Source organism: Perca fluviatilis, chromosome 17, assembly GCF_010015445.1.
Source record: "Perca fluviatilis chromosome 17, GENO_Pfluv_1.0, whole genome shotgun sequence".
Taxonomy (NCBI): Eukaryota; Metazoa; Chordata; class Actinopteri; order Perciformes; family Percidae; genus Perca; species Perca fluviatilis.
In genome coordinates, this window is record NC_053128.1 from 21,828,520 (window position 1) to 21,849,578 (window position 21,059).

Below are 21,059 nucleotides of genomic sequence, written 5' to 3' on the forward strand. Positions count from 1 at the left end.
AAATTGGGCAACTTTGCTGTTGATCCATTGATCCTCCATTGAACTTTCATCAATTCTGACTGTCCAGTTTCTTTCATTTGTGCTTTTCAATAAGGTTAGTTCCAGTTGTAGTTACTGGTGGTGTCAGCAAGTGGGGTTTAATACTACAGCAAACACTTAGAGATGATCTGCTGACATAACATTTCGGAAGATGTTTGCAATGCAATTTTCATGAACGCTTGTGGTCATCTCAAACCTTGGTGACAGACAAACCGAGTTTCCTGCATCAGCTTCACAATAAAATCCACCCCATGGCTTGCCAGTTGAATGCTTTTAATGTGAAGCACTGTCAGTAGAAAGTACTTAGCTTGGATTAGCAGTAACTTAAAACAGCTGTGACATGGCTTTGGGAGAGGGGACAGTAAACAGTGAGCCTCAGATATTAATGAGATAAAATTATAAACAATAATTTGTATATCCCACATACATGTGAAGGCAATTTAAATCCAGTGTGAGAATGGCCAACTATATTTTGAGGTAATTATAGAATATAAATACCTCCAGCCATTCAATCAATAGTGTGTAATATGTAGCCCTGGTAGCAGTACATTTTAAACTCTCACCCATGTATAGCTTCCTTTTGAATTTTCAATCTTCTATAACCCCAGCTGCTTGCCTCCTAGGAGAGTAAGACAAACATTACAGCGAGGCAGACATTTTGGTAGTGTGATTTGCTTTATCCATCACAGAGACAGAGTGAGAGGGGAAGAGAGAGTCCTCATCTCCTCTGAGCTCCCAGGTGTAATCCCTCTGTACTGTATGTGCCCTGACCCAGAAAGAAGCTGCATTCCCATGCCACCTAGGAGGCTGGCATTAAAAACACAGCCACTGTCCCCACAGGCATTCACACACTCTCTCCTACCAAGGGATTGTGGGTAGATGAGTTCACCCCACGGCTCCTTGTTCTGTAGTCATTGGAAATGTGTGGCTGTTGTTTGTGAGGTTTACAGAATTGAGCGCTTTAGATGCTGCTGAAAAACCCTGCTGTTGAAATCATCAAAGTGGATGCTGTTGAGTAGAGCTCTCTCTCTTTCTTTCCTGTATTCTATTCTTGTCACTTTCTCTCTTTATCTGCTATCATTTTGTCCTCAATCCATCTATTTGTTTTCCCGTCTTTTTATCCTCTTATCTCATACCCTCCCTTTTTTTTTCCTTTTGTATATTTTGTCTCATTGGCAGTCTGGACAGACATGTGCAGTCTCACCACGGACACCACAAGCCCTTCAAGTGCAAACTCTGCCCGTTTAAATCTGCCTACGTGAGTCGCTTGAAGAGCCACCTGCATAAGGCACACACAGGTAAACACACAGACATACATACATTAAATCACATCTTACTGCTGTATCCATGACTAACAAGGTGTTCCTGGGCCAGAATAGCAGCCTCCTGTTTGTTATCTTCCACATAAAGATGATGTGCTTGATTTAGCTTATCCTGCACAGTGTAACCAGTGGATTAGCTGGAGGAGCAGTTTCACCATTTACCAAGTACATTAGATACACCTAATTAAGCACATCCAAAAGATTCAGATTTGGATTCAGATAACACAAGTAGCCCAGATTTATTTATTGTTAATATTGTTATTTGGGAATATGGTGATAAAGCCCTCGACATGTCTCAAAGGTGAATGGCTACAGCTGTCTTCAGTTAGATGTAATTCTTCGCCTGTGATCGTTTTCTGTTGTTGAGGGAGCTAGGCGGCAGACAAAGACATAGACATTCAAACAAACGTAAAAAAAGCTTCACCTTGTAAATCAATAAATGAGCAATGAACAATCTCAAAACTGCCAAACTAGAAAGACCAATTTTTAAAAGGCCTTTCAGTGCGCTCAACTGTCTCAACTGATTGGAGCAAGAAACAGCACTAAGAGTTAACAACTGCTGTGGATAATTGGCACAAACCAATTTTGAGTTGCGATTACATTTGAAAAGTGGAGTTTTGCGAGTTTGTAGACTTTGTGAAAACAATCAGCATTAAATTGTTTTTTATCATTGTGGCTTAGTTCTTCTCCTTTGTAACCTTGCTTTCAGTCCAGCAAGCTTAGCATCCACATTCAGGAGCTGTCTTATTCCAAACATGTTCTTACCAGAAATAGTCTCTCAGGAAGTAGTTGTCTTATTAAAACCACTTCTGGTTAGAATATGTTGCTGTCTCATTAGATTTGGTTGTAATGGCGCCACTTCTCAGAATGGCGCTTGCATTAGGTTGTTTAGCAAATATATCCAGCAATATATCCAGCAACAGCTACAGGAAGCAAAATGCTATAAATCCCCCATGGGCACATTCAAAACTCCACCAAAGCTGCCAGAAACACATACAGTAGCCGAAGCAGCATCAGTACAGTCACATACTGTAACGGCATGGATCAAAGAAAGTAGTCAGTATTATGACTGTAATTTATGAGTCAGAGATTAGCTGTAGGCATAATATGAAATGTCCTTTGTGCATGGCTCATCAACCTGCACAAAACTTTATTTAAGCGAACAAGCTACCTACTAAATATGGAAATAAGTGCCTTGATAATATTTGCCTCCCCTTCTACTCGCCCCCCTCTGGCAGTGTAAGACTACAGTGTATTCATGTTTACATTTAAAGCCTTTTATACTTAGTCAACTAAATAATTTGTAGTTCCACAATGTAAGCACTTGTATTTCTTACATACAACTTTGTAACTTACAAATTGCCCACAAGGAAGTTATATGTTGAAGAGTTGGAATGTGGATCATGTTTATGTGTGTTACCTCAAGACATTTCTGATAAACACTGCAGCTCAATATTTTGTTCTGTCAAAATGACGCTAATTAGTCCAAGAGGAGCACTAAGTGACATATTTGTTACAGATTTGCTCAGATGGGAATAGCTTTGTTTGCGGTGGAGGATGTGTTTATTATCACTATGTTTATTATAAAGAATATTTTCAGATCCTCATCTAATACTGCCTTTGTACAGTTAATTTCATACCGCGGCCAAGTTGTTGACCTTTGTTTCTCGATTTTCCTCCAGGTGAGCAGTACACATACAAGTGCTTGTCGTGCCCCTTCTCCTCTATGACCATCAGTCAGCTGAAGGAGCACTCTCTGAGAGACCATGGTGAGGCCCTGACCCTCCCCAAACTCCGGGCTGCTACCCAGGCTGCTCATGGCACCCTCAGGCCCTCACGGCTGGCCAGTAACACAGAGCAGACTCCCTTGGCCCCGGATGGTATGAGATCCAGCATAATGTTATTTTAATAGATATAAGATCGTATCAGGCTTGTCAGGCCAGATTTGGAAAATCTCAATTGAGCATCAAAGCAGAATCTATTGTAATTTCTTAAAACTGATTTTCATAACTTTGGAGTTAAGATTAAGTTTTTAGAAACAGGCCCATATCAAGATGTATATGTGGTCTATTTAATATATATATTAGGACTGCAACTAGATATTATTTTTATTTAATTGATATAATGAATAATATTGTATTTTGATCTATAAAATGAATTGCTTTTAAAAAAATATCAGAAAATAGTGAAAAATGCATTATAGCATTTATGCATTATAATTCCCCACTGCCCAGGAGATGTATTCAAATATCTAGTTTGCCCAATTAATTTGCCCTAAGAAATTCACTAAACTATAATATGGCAAAGGAAAGCATCAAATAATCACATCTGAGAAGCTGAAACCAGCACATGTTTATAAAATGAATGTCCAATATCAAAGTTTCTGATTAATTTCCTGTTGATTAATTGACTAATTATTGCAGATATAGCATGTATATAATATATATAACACACATCATGCTCTTGACTAACACAATTTACGAGCTATTTCATCCATATTCTAATTTTGAAAGGCAACATTGGGACTAAAAATTGTAAAATAAAAATTTGGTGGGACTTTTTATCCAAAGCGGTTTTATTTTTATATTATTAATGTAACACCTTAAATTTGCTATGAATATGGAAAATCAGCAGTTTGGGTCAACAATTAGGTGTCATAGTCTTTGGTAAGGTGTTGTGCGTACATACTGAACAAATAATATGAGAATTAAGGAGTTTGACTGCTGTGATTTGACTACCTCAGCCTTCTTTAATGTTGATTAAAGAAGACACCTTTCTTTACAGAATATTCCTATCAAAGAGACACCTTCACTGTAGGTTGGTGCAGCAGCTAGATCCCTGATGTGATGCCATGTTTTAGGTGTTTTAGTGGCTGCGCAGCCGCTGCTTTAGCTTGCAGACTGTTCTTGGCAGCAGCTGTCACCTTGCTGCTGGAGCTGTGGAATCTTCCCTGGAGCTGAAGCAGGGCAGCATTCCTCAATGCACCAACCACCGCTGTCAGCTGTGCCCTACCAAGACAAGTGAAGCATTGACAAAGAGCAGAGCTGACATATGGAATGTCTTTCTACCGTGCTAAACTAGCTACCTTCAGTCAAATGTCCAAAATTCTGATATTTGAAGTGGAGTAGGGGTTTGTTTTGAAAGGATTAACATTTGTTTGGCTCTAAAACTATGAATGCAAGACCCAAAGTCTTTGAACGCCAACCCAATACTCACATTTTTATGCTTATTAAGGTCATTCTTAAAATATATTTTAGGCCTTCTCCAACTCCTCACAGGAGATTTCCACCTCCTCATTTATGAGATTTAATCGATCGTTCTTTCCAAATCCAAGACACATCACAACCTTACAACAGAATTTGTTCTCCATCTGCCATCTCATCTCTATACATCTCCACAATGTAGAGAGGATATTAAAAGCATGAATCAACTGTGGCATTGTTTGATTCTTCTGAATACCTCTACCGCTTCTTCAAAAGTGAGAAATTGGATCTCAAGCTTTCTATACTGTAAAAGTTTAAAAGAAAGGTTATTTTCTTTCTTCCATGCTTCTTCATACTCCGTGTGCTGAATGAGGCATTTTTCACATGGATAGATATTCTATTAGTGTCACACTGTGGTTTATTTATTGATGTGTTGGAGACTTAAAGTAGGGCAAGAAGATGAGCTTGCTCAGTGATATTATAGACTCTTGAGAAAGGGAATGAGGAGGGAAAGAGGTAGGCGACTAATGATGACAGTCATAGTTATACTTCTGTATCTGAGAGGGGGGTGTGAGCACAACTAAATTCCTGATAGTCCCAACTGCTGTCTTCTGCTGATAGCCTTTTGTTAAATATTACATATATGTACAGAATATATTTTGTAGAAGAAACAATCACTTTATTTTTTATGTCGTTTGGCAAAAGTTCTATAATAATCTTTCAGTATTTTGTAATTCAAGTGGTCTGAGAGAAAAGTAGACTTCTGCACCTCCTATTGAGTCTGTATTCAGGCTTCAGAAATCTAGCCATCACTGGAGACTTTGGCCAATCACAGGTCATTTCCCAAAGAGAGAATGTTCCTATTGGCTATTCTGTGCATGCACAGGAAGAGGTCTCACTCTCTTTTTTTATGTGAATCTGAACTGTATGTTACAGTATAATAAACAGGTTTCTCTCAATTTCTCTGCCCCTCTCTAAGATCTATCATACCTAGAGGAGCCAGCGGATGTTCGTCAGCAGCTTAGTCATTACCAGCTAGCCTCCCGCAGTCAAATGTCCTCTGGCTCAACACCTGGTGGCTCAACAGTGGCTGATAATCGACCAGACAGCATCCTCACTTGTGAGTTCTGTGAGTTCAGCTCTGGATACATGCAGAGCCTGCGTCGGCACTACAGGGACCGCCACGGTGGCAAGAAGCTCTTCAAGTGCAAAGACTGTTCCTTTTTCACCTGCTACAAGTAAGGAAAGACTATAGGAAAATAGGAAAATGCTTGAGATAGTATGTCATATGCAATTTATGTGAGTATAGATCCTGCAACCTCTATGCAAAGTGTATAAACTGTGTACATTTATTAATATAAAATAACAGTAACATACATTCCAAATAAAAGAATTTCCAATTCCAAAGAGTATTCAACTGTAAAGATACTAGATAGACAATCACTGGATAGATTCCCTCAGTGATTTAAAGATCCTTTGCTCTGTCTCTGAATCTATCTCAGGAATACCTTCACCATGCATGTGGAGGCCGGTCACAACAACAACAACAACAACAACAACAACAGCAACAACGCACCTGACCACTTCTCTAAAGACCTGCGCTGCCCTCTCTGCCTCTACCACACAAAACACAAGAGCAATATGATTGACCACATTGTCCTGCACAGAGGTACACTTCATGCAAAATGGAACCAGAGACATAGTAAAATTGTAAAGGAATTGTTAAACATTTTGGGAAATATACTTTGTCTTGTCGAGTTAGATGAGGAGATCAAGCTCAGTATAAAGACTGGGAACAGGGAAACAGCTACTGCTGGACTATACCCAGGTGCAGTGACTTCCTGGAGGGACAGGAAGTGGCCAAAAGAATGCCAATATATCCGACTCTGAACTACAGTTTTGTATGGTTTTTCCCACTCAGCTGCTTGTAATTATGGTTTAAACAGTATGACGTGAGCACAGCACAACCTCCTGTAAAATTGCAACTTGTCGTTGTAATGCTTTGATTTTTGTATGGATTAAATGCACGAGAAACAACATGTTAATGTTAATGTTAGCTATTTACCCCTGTTTTCAGTATTTATGCTTAGCTAAGCTAAATGGCTCAAACATCTTATTTACCACACAGACATGAGAGTGGTATCAATCTTCTCATCTAACTCTCGGCAAGAAAGCAGTTTCTCAAAGCAGTTTCCCAAAATGTCAAACTATTCCTTTAAATGCCACCACCGTCCAATATAAAACCTCATAAAGACAATGGTAGTATGGTGTAACTAAATGGTTTAAGGAAGTTCTACAAAGCTAGCTTATCAAACTTATTTTCTGTGTGGTTGACAAACTGAACACAATTATGTTTCTCCTGACAACATTGATATTCATCTTGTATTCCATTATGAGAAATGTAAACAGTGCAAACAAAGTAATTACAAACAAACTGCAATTATGACATACAGTATATGAGAGTGTTCATGAGAAAAAAACAGAGAGGTAAGATTTAAAAGCAGGCATAGAGGGATGGAACTTATGTGACAAGTCGATACAGCTTGTTGGGGATGTTTGGGTAGTTTTTATCCTCACTTATTTGGAGGAAGTGTTGTGTTGAAACCAAGCAACTAGGATTTGTGTGTCTTTGTGTGTGTGTCATTTGATATTTCTCCTGCGCCCTCACATGTCCTCTTCTTTTTCTGTCATTAGCTCTTGCTGCTCTTCTCTCCCTCTCCCCTGCTCTATCATTACTTCCCTTTCCTTTCTCCCACCTAATAATCCACTCCGCTCTCTCCTCTTCCCCTACCAGAGGAGCGCGTGGCTCCGTTGGAGGTCAGCCGCTCCAAGCTGTCGCGCCACCTGCAGGGCCTCATATTCCGTTGCCACAAATGCACCTTCACATGCTCGAGTGACCAGGCCCTGCAGCTGCACCTGCAGAAGCATGCTGAGATCAAACCCTACCAGTGCCAGCTCTGTTATTATGATAGCAGTCAAAGGAGCCAGCTAGAGGAGCATCTGCGCCTTGAGCACAAGGTCAGTGGGAGTCCAAATATGATACACATGGAGTTTTGTGTAACTGAATTTAAATTGATAACCTTACGTTATTGATTTTTACAATATAATAAGAGACTTTCTGGCTTATGTCCGACAGAGAGTCTTATTGAACATGGTTTACTCATAATCAGCCTGCTGGGACATGAGATGTTTACAGTTTACACACCTAACATTCAGTTAATTCAATAGGGCCTTTGCTGGTTTTAATGGAAGGTCTGTGAGGTCGTGAGGTCTGTGCCAATCAACTGTCTATATTCCCACAGTGTCAAGATTTTATCCCAAATCCAATTTACATATCTTAAACAGCTCTGGATTGTAAAACAAAAACAAAAAAAAGAGCTCATATCCAGAAAATATTTGAATCCCAGTTACCCAGAACTATTTAAAAGAACTGTAGCAGTTTTTAAAAGAAATGATCTTTATAATTAGTCAAGTAAACAGCAACTATTTATTCCAAGTAGAGTGCAGCAACAACACAGGAAAAGACTAATTGTTGATTTTAGGTTTGTAACTTCAGTGCTGGAAGCTCTTTGCTGACCATGTTCACTGACTGATGACAAAAAATGCTGAAATGTAAATAAGCTACTCCCTGCAGCAGTTTAAAACTAAAATCCATATCAGCCCACCTTGAATTTAGGCAGGGAAATCATTTATTGTGTATGTGGTATAATCTTTTTGAAAATGTTTAATAAAACTTTATTAGATAAGAAATTATTAGAATATTCCAATTACAGTGGGTTGCTAAGTCAATCAGGAGCATTTAAACGCCCTTAAAAGTGAATATTAACACATTTAGGTGATTTCTTAAAACAACGCAAAAGAATTGCTACACAAGCTTATGAAGCCAAAATTCAACTCTATGCTGCACCTTGATACTGATAAGGAGATAAAAATAACAGTGACTACTGAATGATACAATGGAATAAGATGACCAGGTGCATATCTATCGGATTGCTAGAGCTTCAGTATATTCTAACCACATCAAGGAGAGAAAAGGTTTAGTCTCTCAGTCCGTCTTAATAGGGATCATGTATGTGATGATGTGAGAAGGCATGTGGCATTTTAGAATGTTAGAGTACATTAAACTTAAAAGGGCAGCACGATTATCGTTTTTCAATTCTTTCTTTTCACATCCCTGATTTTATGCATGCTGGGATAAGGTCCAGCCCTCCTGTTACCTAAAATATGAATAAGCAGGTATAGATGATGCATGAATGGATAATTAACATGATGCATATACAGATAATAAAAAATAACGTATTCATACTAGATAATGTCAAAGGTAACAAAATCCAAGAAAATCGTTAAGTTTGGCTGACATGAGGGACTGTGAGGAGTGAAGATGTGCGTGTTATTACACACCTTCTCATTCAGATCATTTGGCAAAGAAGTGGTGCTATTGTGTTATCGTGAAATCAATATTGTTATCTTGATGTTAAGTACTGTGGATCAAGGTCACACTTAAAAGTTGCTGCCCACCAGACAGATGTGTTGGATTGAAAACTCTTTCTTTGGAAGAACCCTAAAACAAATGAATCGGACACACTGGTAATCACTTGTGCTCACTTTTTTACAATTAGAAGACCCCGCTATGTTTACATATGCTGTTTGTCTATATGAATTTTATTGATGAAGGTACAGTATGAGGACAAAAAAAAATCATAAATAAAGTGATTATCTGTGTGCGGGAGTTTTGGGTCATTTTTATGTGTAGCTGAAGACCAAAAAAGGTTTTGTAAAACTTTTATGTCCATTGTTGACATGCAGTTGAAAGGAAGAATGAGAGAGCAGGGCTCCTCCTGGTTGAGACAGAGAGCTTATTCATGGTAGGAGGAGTGGAAGAACAGACATTGTCGCTGCTGGGAAGGATGTTGCAGAGCTACAGCTGTGTGGGAGGTGGAAATTGCTCAGAAAGCGTGACATCATTTGCAACAAGATTCATAGGCAATGGAATGAGCTGGTTCTGTCATCAAAATATTTAATCTTTGTTAAATTTTTGTTCACTGATCATCTTATGCTGCATTGTTTTGATACAAATACACCTCTGGTGTCTTGTTGAAGAAAAAAAAAAAGGCAGTTTTCCAAGATAAATATTGCTCAAAGCACACTATACCAAACTGATCAGTACCTCCTGTTTCTGATCAGGTTATTCGGAACTTCGAGCTGATGGGCCGCGTCAACCTGGACCAGCTGGAGATGATAAAGGAACAAGGGAGCAGTGCAGAAGAGGAAGAAGAAAGAGAAATCTTGGAGATGGTTGAAGATGGGAAAGAAGTTGCAGAGGAAGAGGATGACGAAGATGAAATGGAGATTGTGGAGAACATAGTGGAGGAACAGAGAGAGATGGATGATGAAGAGATAGAGGATAACATCAAAGATGAAGAGGAGGAAGAGGAGGAGGAGGAGGATAAAGAGGAAGTCAGGGAGGTGGAGGAGGAGAAGCCTGGCCTACAAGGTAAATACTAATGAAGTCATCTTTGTTGCTCTCCTGTGTAACATATTATCTACTCATATTCATCCCTACTCTGTTGACATAGTCCATACCCAAAGGATAATTTGCCTTATACTGTCAAATACACACTGATGTTTGCTGAAAGAACAAATGTATACCTCCCCCCCAGCTAGTCAAGACCAGAACTCTACTCAATACTATTTAGCTGCTGCATATGAGCCTATCGCACAATACATTTCTTTACAAAATCTTTTGGGATTACATTGTTAATTGGTATCTGCTGAAAAGCCATTTTCTGTTGTGTTCTCAGTAATTTTATATCAGTGTGAAAATCTCCTGTGGTGCATTTTAAGCCAAATAAATGGGCCCATAAGTAAGAAAACAATCATACTGTCAGAATATTGGAAGTCCCATAGGGTGTTTGGTGTTTTAAGCCCCCAACGTCGTCTTCCAGGCAGTGCTGCCTGGAAGGCACTAGGATTAGGCAATGGTTAGGGTTAAGATTAGGGTTAGGTGCATTGAAGTCGACGGTCGCAGCGCTGCCTTGAAGTCGACGTTGGGGCTTAAAACACCATTGAGCGTCCCATAGCATGCATAATACGCTTTTTAAATGTTTTTAGCTCTTATTCTTCTATGTTATTATTCACTGAGTGTACTTGACTGGTATTGGTTGCTGATAATAAATAAAGTGTAGCATAAATATTTCTATTGTTTTCAAATATTGTTGCAAATATGAAATGAACACTTATGAAATTATTCTGAGACTGACCAATCATTTGAACTCTATTTCCCAGAGGTCCTTGCATCTCCCACCAGCAGCAGCAGCTCTGCACCGAGCAACTCAGAGAAGCGTCTTCCCTGTGAGTTCTGTGGCCGCTGCTTTACCAACAGCCTCGAGTGGGAACGTCATGTCCTTCGACATGGCATGTTAGTATTTTTTTCTTCTCTTCTTCTCTATACTCTCATTTTGTGTGTGAGGTTGTGTACTTTCCTTAGTACACCAAGGTCCTGTTACCTGTCCTGTCTTTCTGGTCTTTGTGCCAACAATATGGACTAATGCACTTTGTGCTTAGGGCTTCTTGGTAAACGTTGGCATTTATATATATATATACTCAGCAAAAAAATAAACGTCCTCTCACTTTCAACTGCTTTTATTTTCAGTTAACATGCGTAAAACTTTATATGAACATAACAAAATTCAACTACTGAGAACTAAACTGAATAATGTTTCACAGACTTGTGACTAACAGAAATGGAAAAAATGTGTCCCTGAACAAAGGATGGTCAAAATCAAAAGTTGCTGAATGTTACAGGGAAGACATCCTCCTCCCTCATGTGGTACCCTTCCTGCAGGCTCATCCTAACATGACCCTCCAGCATGATAATGCCACCAGTCATACCGCTCGTTCTGTGAGCTATTTCCTGCAAGACAGGAATGTTAGTGTTCTGCCATGGCCAGTGAAAAGCCCGGATCTCAATCCCATTGAGCACGTCTGGGACCTGTTGGCTCGGAGGGTAAGGGCGAGAACCGTGCCCCCCAGAAATGTCCAGGAACTTGCAGGTGCCTTGGTGGAAGAGTGGGGTAACATCTCACAGCAAGAACTGGCACACCTGGTGCAGTCCATGAGGAGGAGATGCACTGCAGTACTTAATGCAGCTGGTGGCCACACCAGATACTGACTGTGACTTTTGATTTTGACCAGCCTTTGTTCAGGGACACATTTTTCCATTTCTGTTAGTCACATGTCTGTAAAAACGTTGTTCAGTTTAGTTCTTAGTAGTTGAATTTTTTTATATTCATAAAAGCAGTTAAAAGTGAGAGGACCTTTCTTTTATATATATATTCAGTATATATGCATATTTAAAATTGTACCCCCTCTGTCCTTAGTCTTATGTTTGTTCATATCTTTCCACATTAAAAGCACTTATTTCTGCTCCCTCCCTCATTGCTAGGATGGTAAACAACAGTCAAATGGACACCAGCACCACCTCCACAATAGAAGCCTCAGCTTCATCTTCCTCTGGCTCCGCCTCGGCCTTGATGGACACAGGATTGCACCTGTCCAGCAACAAGGAAGGGAACCCCGCTGATCTGTCACTGAGAAGTCCAAGCCAGTATGTGGAAGACAAAGAAATGCTCAACACCAAAAATGATCAACAGTTTGGTTGAACTGATTGTGGCCTCCTGTGCTAGAAACTGATAACATTGGGTAGGATCAACACTGAGTTGGATCTTTAAATAGGATGTCAAAGGAAACAAAAAGATTGAAACTGAAAAAAAGTGACTTCTTATGAGTTGGCGCATTACTAGATTTTAGGTGTGTTACATATTTAAGTATTAGATTGTGCTGCATAAAACGGCTGAGCTCTTTAAATGGGCAGTCCCCTAGGACAGATCTTAATATATTGGTAACCAATAGTGAACAGAACTCTTTATTGCTGACATTCTGGTCAAATCTACAGTGAAAGATCCCACCTAGATAAAAACTAAGCTATTTATAAAGAATGTTGTCCAAAATTATTAACTAAATTTAGTGTTTTATTATTTGAAGCACCTTTTACACTCCCCCAAAACAGGGGTACTTTAAATTTACCCAAAATAAATAAACAAGATATGAAAGCATTTAAACCATGGCCCACTGTAAAGCTTTTTCATCTTAGGCTTGTGTTAATTGTGTAGAAGTATTCCTTGAGAAAGAGTCGCACCTTATCTATTTTAGTAAAACCACAAATCATGTTTTCTTCATTCGTAGAAATACTGACAATTCCCCCCAATGTTTGTAGCAAATTGCTATATTTTAGGTCCCTTAATATTATACTACGTATAAGCCTTCAGCCTGTGGCACCCTTTGCATTTTGACTGTACTATTTTATTGTCCAGATATTTCACTGATTAAATCATAAAAATAATGGGATGAGTTTAAGCCTCCCATCCCCGTAAGATATGATATCTTGTGGTGTTTGTAGTCCAGGTTAAACAAGATCACAGTTGACCTATGCACTCAGCAGAACATTATAACAACAGAGATATGTGTCACGACTGTATGCATTTGACATAGGTATTTATTAATCTGATCATAGCAAAGGTTAGCCTGGAACATATTACTACAGGATTTTACAACAGTTGCGTGATATTTGTCACTGTGATCAATAGACCGAGATTACACTTGTCTTTTCAGTGCACATTTGACAATTGGATCTGCCAGAGTCCAGCTCTGCACATACTGTATGTGCATCCACAAATGACAATTTAATGCAAAGTTTGGAGGAGGCTGACCACCACAGTTGAGTGTTGAAGCCAGTGTGCTAGTGCCTTAAAATGCAGTTCCTCTAATGGCCACTAAATGGCTTTAATTGCTGTAAACGCACAATACGTAATTTTCTGCCGCGAGGGTTCTCTTAATCAAGAGATGGAGTTTTTAGTGACGTCATGAAGTAGCTTGAGGATGGGATCAGGGGAGTTGTTGTCTTCACCACACTTCATTGCAGTCAGCTTCTCACGGTTAGGATTTCTTCAGTGTTCATCGGGTTTTTACCGGGATCCGAATTATCCTCATAGGTATCCTCCTCTCCAAAACAACGGAGCAGGTTATTAAAACCAGTAAAAACACTGAATAAAGCAGTTTCACATAAAAAATCAGTGTTTCTCTAAAGCTGTTTTGCGACAAAGGACTTCTCGGAGGGGCTATGAGCCGACCTAACGTTTGCTCTGCTTGTTTCTCTGAAGATCTAGTCTGATGACTAAAATCTTTCATCCGGTTAAGATATATAGTAAAAAAAACAACCAAGATCTAAAAAGTGAAGATTTAAAATGTGGCTTAAAACTGGATTAAAAAATATTTTATGACAGCTTCTGGTAGACAACCACAACACTGCGCAAATGTAACCTTGATTCAAATTACAGATTTCTCTGGGTTGAAAATTGTTGGAAACATTTAGGATAATGTAAGTACACAACTCAATAAACTATATAACATAGGTCTTGTCATTTTTAAACATTTTAATGCGGAAAAGTTACATATTATGCCTTAAAAAAAGGTCAGCTGGTTTGAAGTAACCAGGAAATCAAGTAGGTTTTCCCACAATAATTTATAGCCTCAAAATCTAATTTCACTCCTAATGTGGGTCTTAGTGGCAATTTTCACAGTCATTGTTTAAGTAAGATCAGATTAGATGAAATTAGATTTGACTTTATTGTAATTGCAGCAATTGAGTGAGTACCAGTACAAAGACATGTGGTGTAGTGGTATTTAGCCATGGCAATAGCTTTGGTTTATTTGCCAAGGGTTTGAGATATCTGTCTCTGAGATTTCTGTCGGTCCAATGGAAGTGGTTGAAATTTAATTTGTTATACTCACAGCATTAAAGAAAATGCAGTTTTCATTGGAACTACTTTCTACTAAATAAATATTCCCTGAAAACTGTTGATAATGTGTTCTGAGCGTACTACTATATTATCTGGAGTGAAAGCAATATAAATGCTGCTGAGTGTTGTTGTTTTTTTATGCTGTGAGCATCACAAATGAAATGCCATGCTAAACTGGGTATGTGTGTTTGCTTGATTGACAGATGTCTCTGCCTTTCACAGTCAGCCCTGGTTATTACCTCAACTCCATCCAGGTCCCTCCACATCGCCCAAATTCAGATTGTTAGGCTTCAAATGACTGACAGGCTGGCATTAAGCATTAAACTCAAATCTTGGCTTCAAGACATCCCTTTAGAAACTTATGGCTGATGCCACAGACATGTTTTCTACAGTCTGTAGTCCAGTTGTGACGCAATATACACTGAAAAGACAATTGTAACCAAGTCAAAAAGCCCTAAAACCAATTGTTTCCACATATATAGAGTTTATTTGCCACTGGGACTGTATGTTGAACATTTACTTTTTAAAGGTGTCAAATCGCCCAACTTAAACAGCCTTTAAATTATGTATTGGCACAACTGTCATAGCCTGCATATGTGTGCTTCTTTTTAGACAAAGTTCTCATGTTATTGTTATTACTGACAAAAGGCAGAGATTGTATTTGTTGGAAGTTGCTGCTTGAATGCCCTAAAGCCTTATAAGATAATGAATAGCAATTATTAAGAAATATTTATATTCAATTCCAATAAGACCAATAAGCAACGTTAAACAATCGGAAATAAAGTGGCTGATAACTACAATGTCGAATTCGTAAAGGAGAACAATTAATGTATTGTGTTCTTGGTACCAAACATTTACCAAACCCGCTGTGTTGCTGCTGTGATTGTCTTTCCTGAACATTGAACCATTGATGGAAATAGGAAATTTGGGTTTGGAACCCAGGCGAACCACATGTTTGCAGCCATGTATAGAAAACAAAATTACTTGTTAAGTGTTTGAACCGTGGTGTTTCAGAAAGGATACTTTAACCCTTTTTTCCTTTAGGTGTTCTCATTTAAAAAAAAAAAAAAAAAAAAGAAATCTAAAGATGATAGCTAACCCTTAAGGGCTTTTTGAGTCCCCAATCCAACATTATTACGCTGTTGTACAATGTCTGGTTACAATGAAAAATATCTCCTTTTTATATTGTAATGGGAATGAGCAGAAGAGCAGTGTGGTTGTACAATATTTAAGCACGTGAAGGAAAATGATTCAGTTCTCTACTAATTAGTGGCCATGGCTTTTATTGTGAAGAAGAAAAAAAAAATTGTTACTTTGGGCGCAATTACCTAAACTGCTTGGTCCTTTTCTGGGCTTAGCCACGATCTGGTTTCCCAGTCGATCCATAGATCCCTCTAAAATCTAGCTGACTCATGTCCAATTCAACACCTGACACTCCAGTAAGGGCATCAGCTCACTTGCTCCAAGTAGGCCTAACGGTAGTCTACCCAGTCAACAAGAGGTGGGAATGTAGCAGCCCCACTATGCTCCTCAGTCCTCATACCTTAAAAACCTGTTGAGTTGGTGCTGAATCTCAAAGCCCTTTTCTGTTTTTCAGGACCAGCTTGTAGCTTTTTGAAAGTAAAACTGTTTGAAAACTGTTGTTGTAGAAATAAGCTTTGTAGGGCAGCTTGTTGCCCAGCTTGAAAGCCCAGTGTAAACAGATGATAAATTGGGACAATCTGGGTAATGAAGCTGTCAACCCAAAATTGTTTGTTGTTCTGTGATTATTTTAATAGAAAATGACTATGAATCCTTCACTGTGTGCAGTCTCTAGACTGTAATATTCCCAGTTTACCCAAAGTTAAGCCTCTGCTGACAACACACTGGATACTTGTATATATGTTTAGTTTGTTTCCGATGCATTTCTCTTTTCAGACTGTTGTCGTCATAGTTTGACACTAGAATCTCTCCTTCTTGCCTTTCTTCCCATATAAATCTGATTACCTGATGGTGGGTTGTGATGTTGCCTAGAATGATTGTTTACAATTTTATTCCATTTATCTCTGGATATTCTGTAAATATTGTAATTCATTGTCTTTTTTTAACTTGATAATAAAGTTATCAGATAACGGTTAATTGCATTTATCTCCTCTTTGTACAGACTCATGTAAATTCAGTTAGGGCTCTGAAATGTCACTTTTCCTTGCTTAACACTAAGATGTTAAGGGTTACATTGTGAGAACATGCTGCACTTTTACATATATTTTTTTCTGACTTGATACACTTGATATCACGCATAATATCACTGTTATGTATGATTAAATCATTGAATTATGCATATCAGCAAACATTTCATTGACAAGCAAGCTTCCTGAATAGCAAATTGAGTAAGTGAAGTGCTTCACTGTCAAGAGCAAAGTGATGCCAAAGGAACAAGAACTAGGAAGTGCTATTTTCCCAATCAAATCACCTGTCTATTTTTCTATGAAACCAACATCAAATTTGATCAAATTAGTACTTTATGTTGTTACTTGCAGATTTGTGTTGGATATGGTTCACGTAGGGAGGAGCCATTTTTATTAGCTTCATTCTGTTTAAACAAAATACCCAGCCAACACAAATATCTGTCTCCAGGTGCAGAATACTTACTGTAAGAAGGGGTTGCCATAGCTGCTTTATCTTGGACAAACAAATAGTATAATTTGGCAAATCATGGGAAGTCATGAGCAGGTCAATGAGCAAAAGATATGTTAAACCATGCAAGCATCATGACTCTGGGGATAGCAGTTGGTCACAGATGGAAATATTATATCTATGTACTGTATAATATAGACATTCATGGTGCCCAGATGACGAATCCTAATGACTTTAGTGATCTCCTGACATTTCCTGTAGTGCAACCATGAGGTTCACATTTGTGATTTAAAGTGAGATGTCTTTTTTTGGTAATTTGGTAGACATTCATTTTTACCTCCTACCATAGTAATAACTTGATTCCTCTACTTTTATTCAATTCAATTAAATTTTATTGTCATTGATACAATGTGCAGACACATATGTAAGAAAATGTAGGTCATAGTCGCCATACTCCAACAACCAGTGCCCATACACGGTAGATTAAAAGACACATTATTAACATCAACATTATTTACAGGCTCAGAATTATTATCAGTTATATTGTAGACGTTGGTAATTGTACAAATGGTGTAGTATATATTATGACCAAATACCATCAGCCCAGCGCTAATTGGCAAATGTTAGACACTCCAAACTAAGATGGTGAACGTGGTTAACATTATAACTGCTAAACATCAACATGACTTTTTTCAACATACTATACTGTGACTTTTTTATCACTTTTTTCGACATGCTATACTGACTTTTTTCGACATACTATAATATGAGTTTTTTATTATGTTTTCCGACATACTACACTGAGTTTTTTAATCACTTTTTCAAAATACTATACTATGACTATTTGTTAAAGGAACATGCCGACTTATTGGGACTTTAGCTTATTCACCGTATCCCCCAGAGTTAGATAAGTCCATACATACCCGTGCATGTAGTAACTCTGTCTGACGCACCCACTGCTAGCCTAGCTTAGCACAGATCCTTGAGGTAACCGGCTCCATCTAGCCTACTGCGCCCAATAAGTGACAAAATAACTCCAACATTTTACTATTTACATGTTGTGATTTATATATACAGACACAGCCATATTCTAACCGTATACATACTGGGAACTATATTCTCTATATTCTCAGAAGGCAAAGCCCTGCTACTCCTGGCGGAGTGATTAGCACAAAACCTGAAGAGCGCCGTTGTTACTCTGCTCCTCACCACGGGGCTTCTCAGGTGCTGCGAGCAAATCACTCCGCCCAAGTAGCAGAAGTTGCAGACTTTTTTTTACATACTATACTCTGACTTTTTTATCACTTTCTTGACATACTATACTATTACTTTTTCATCAAATTTTTCGACATATTATATTATGACTTTTTTAACACTTTTTTTCACCATACTATGACTTTTTATCACTTTTTTTGACATACTATACTGACTTTTTTATCATATTTTTGAAATACTATACTATGACTTTTTTATAGCTCTTTTCAACATACTATACTATGACTTTTTTATGACACACTATACTATGACTTCTTTATCACTTTTTTCGACATAATATACCGACTTTTTTAACACTTTTTTCGACCTATTATACTTTGACTTTTTAAACTTTTTCCGATATACTATACCGTGACTTTTTTCGACATTATACTATTACTTTTTTATCACTTTTTACGACATACTATACTATGACTTTTTTTATCACTTTTTTTCGACTTACTATAGTATGACTTTTTTATCACTTTTTTTCGACATATTATACTATTACTTTTTTATCACTTTTTACGACATACTATACTATGACTTTTTTTTCACTGTTTTCGACACTATACAATGACTTTTTTCGACATACTGTACAATGACTTTTTATCACTTTTTTCGACATACTACCATGACTGTTTTCGACATGTTATACTATGCCTTTTTTTTTTACTTTTTTCAACATACTATACTGTGACTTTTTTTATCACTTTTTTCGACATACTATACTATGACTCTTTCAACATACTATACCATAACTTTTTTATAATTATTTTACATACTATACCATGACTGTTTTCGACATTAAATACTATTTTTTTCAACTTACTATACTATGACTTTCATCACTCTTTTTTGACATACTATACAATTACTTTTTTATCCTTTTTTTTAGATATATTATACTATGACTTTTTTCGACATACAAATCAGAATCAGACTCAGAAAGTACGTTTTTTACACATACAAGGAATTTGTCATGGTGTTGTTGGTGCATGTCACACATTCTCTAAATATAAAAAGGATAAAAAGAATATAAACAATATAAGTATAAAAATATACACACAGTATGTAATAATAAAAATAAAATGTTAAATAAAATAATAAAATAAGTTAAACAGTAGTAAAAAGGAACACTACAGCAGAGTAGGTACAGTGGCATGTAGAGCCAGAGGTGTAGTGTGGAGAGAGTCAGGGTGGGTTCCGGGCCTTGTTGGTAAAGCTAGTGGCGGAGTGGAAAAAAACAGATGGTGATGGAGGATGTGAGGATGGACTCAATGATGGCTGTATAGAAGGGCACCATCATTGTCTTTGGCAGGTTGAATTTCTTCAGCTGCCGCAGGAAGTACATCCTCTGTTGTGTTTTCTTGATGAAGTTGAGATCTTGAGGTCATGGGAGATGATAGTTCCCAGGAAGCGGAAAGACTCCACAGTGTCAATTGTGGAGCCACAGAGGGTGATGGGGGCAGGTGGGGCTGAGTTCTTCCTGAAGTCCACAACCATCTCCACTGTCTTTAGAGCGTTGAGCTCTAGGTTGTTTTGATTGCACCAGGTCACCACGTGGTCAGCCTCCCACCTGTAGGCGGACTCGTCACCATCAGAGATGAGTCCGATGAGGGAGGTGTCGTCCGCAAACTTCAGAAGCTTGACAGACTGGTGACTGGAGGTGCAACTGTTGGTGTACAGAGAGAAGAGAGAGGGGAAAGAACACAGCCCTGGGGGGATCCGGTGCTGATGGTCTGTGAGTCGGAGACGTGTTCCCCCAGCTTCACATGCTGCTTCCTGTCAGACAGAAGGTCAGTGATCCACCTACAGGTGGAGTCAGGCACACCAAGCTGGGAGAGCCTCTCCTGAAGCAGAGCCGGGATGATGGTGTTGAAGGCAGAGCTGAAGTCCACAAACAGGATCCTGGCGTACGTTCCTGCGGAGTCCAGGTGCCGGAGGATGTAGTGGAGAGCCAAATTGACTGCATCGTCTACAGACCTAGTGGCTCTGTAGGCAAACTGCAGGGGGTCCAGGAGGGGGTCAGTGATGTCTTTGAGGTGAGAAAGCACAAGGGCCTTTAAAGGACTTCATAACCACAGAGGACGGGTCTGAAGTCGTTAAGTCCTGTGGTCCTTGGCTTCTTGGGAACAGGGATGATGGTTGAGGTCTTGAAGCAGGCTGGCACGTGGCACGTCTTCAGTGAGGTGCTGAAAATGTCTGTGAACATACTGTACTATGACCTTTTTTATCACTTTTTTCGACATACAATACTATGACTATTTTCAAAATATATTGTGACTTTTTTATAACTTTTTATGACATACTATACTATCACTTTTTTATCACTTTTTTTCAACATACTATACTATGACTTTTCAATCACCTTTTTATCACTTTTTTCAACATACTATGCTATGACTTTTCGATCACCTTTTTGGAAATACTATACTATGACTTCTTATCATTTTTTTCAACATACTGTACTATTACTTTTTTCGACATACTATACTGACATTGTTTTATAATACAGTGCCTTGCGAAAGTATTCGGCCCCCTTGAACTTTTCGACCTTTTGCCACATTTCAGGCCTCAAACATAAAGATATAAAACTGTAATTTTTTGTGAAGAATCAACAACAAGTGGGACACAATCATGAAGTGGAACGAAATTCATTGGATATTTCAAACCTTTTAAACAAATAAAAAACTGAAATATTTGGCGTGCAAAATTATTCAGCCCCCTTAAGTTAATACTTTGTAGCGCCACCTTTTGCTGCGATT

At 38.4% G+C, this 21,059-nt stretch overlaps 1 protein-coding gene across 6 annotated transcripts in view; it reads left to right on the top strand.

Annotated features, from left to right (window-relative positions):
• Positions 1 to 16,539, top strand: part of znf462 (zinc finger protein 462) — a 49,422-nt gene extending 32,883 nt beyond the window's left edge. For 4 of the 6 annotated variants that reach the window (XM_039779108.1, XM_039779105.1, XM_039779107.1 and 1 more), the window contains 8 exons: positions 1,219 to 1,337; positions 3,044 to 3,241; positions 5,544 to 5,802; positions 6,067 to 6,233; positions 7,359 to 7,582; positions 9,749 to 10,058; positions 10,850 to 10,982; positions 12,009 to 12,225. In XM_039779108.1, the coding sequence (XP_039635042.1) occupies positions 1,219 to 1,337; positions 3,044 to 3,241; positions 5,544 to 5,802; positions 6,067 to 6,233; positions 7,359 to 7,582; positions 9,749 to 10,058; positions 10,850 to 10,982; positions 12,009 to 12,225 (1,627 nt within the window). Of the gene's footprint in view, positions 1 to 1,218; positions 1,338 to 3,043; positions 3,242 to 5,543; positions 5,803 to 6,066; positions 6,234 to 7,358; positions 7,583 to 9,748; positions 10,059 to 10,849; positions 10,983 to 12,008 lie in introns of all 6 variants that reach the window. The other 2 variants (XM_039779110.1, XM_039779109.1) reach the window with 2 other exon arrangements.
• Positions 16,540 to 21,059: the final 4,520 nt, after the last annotated feature.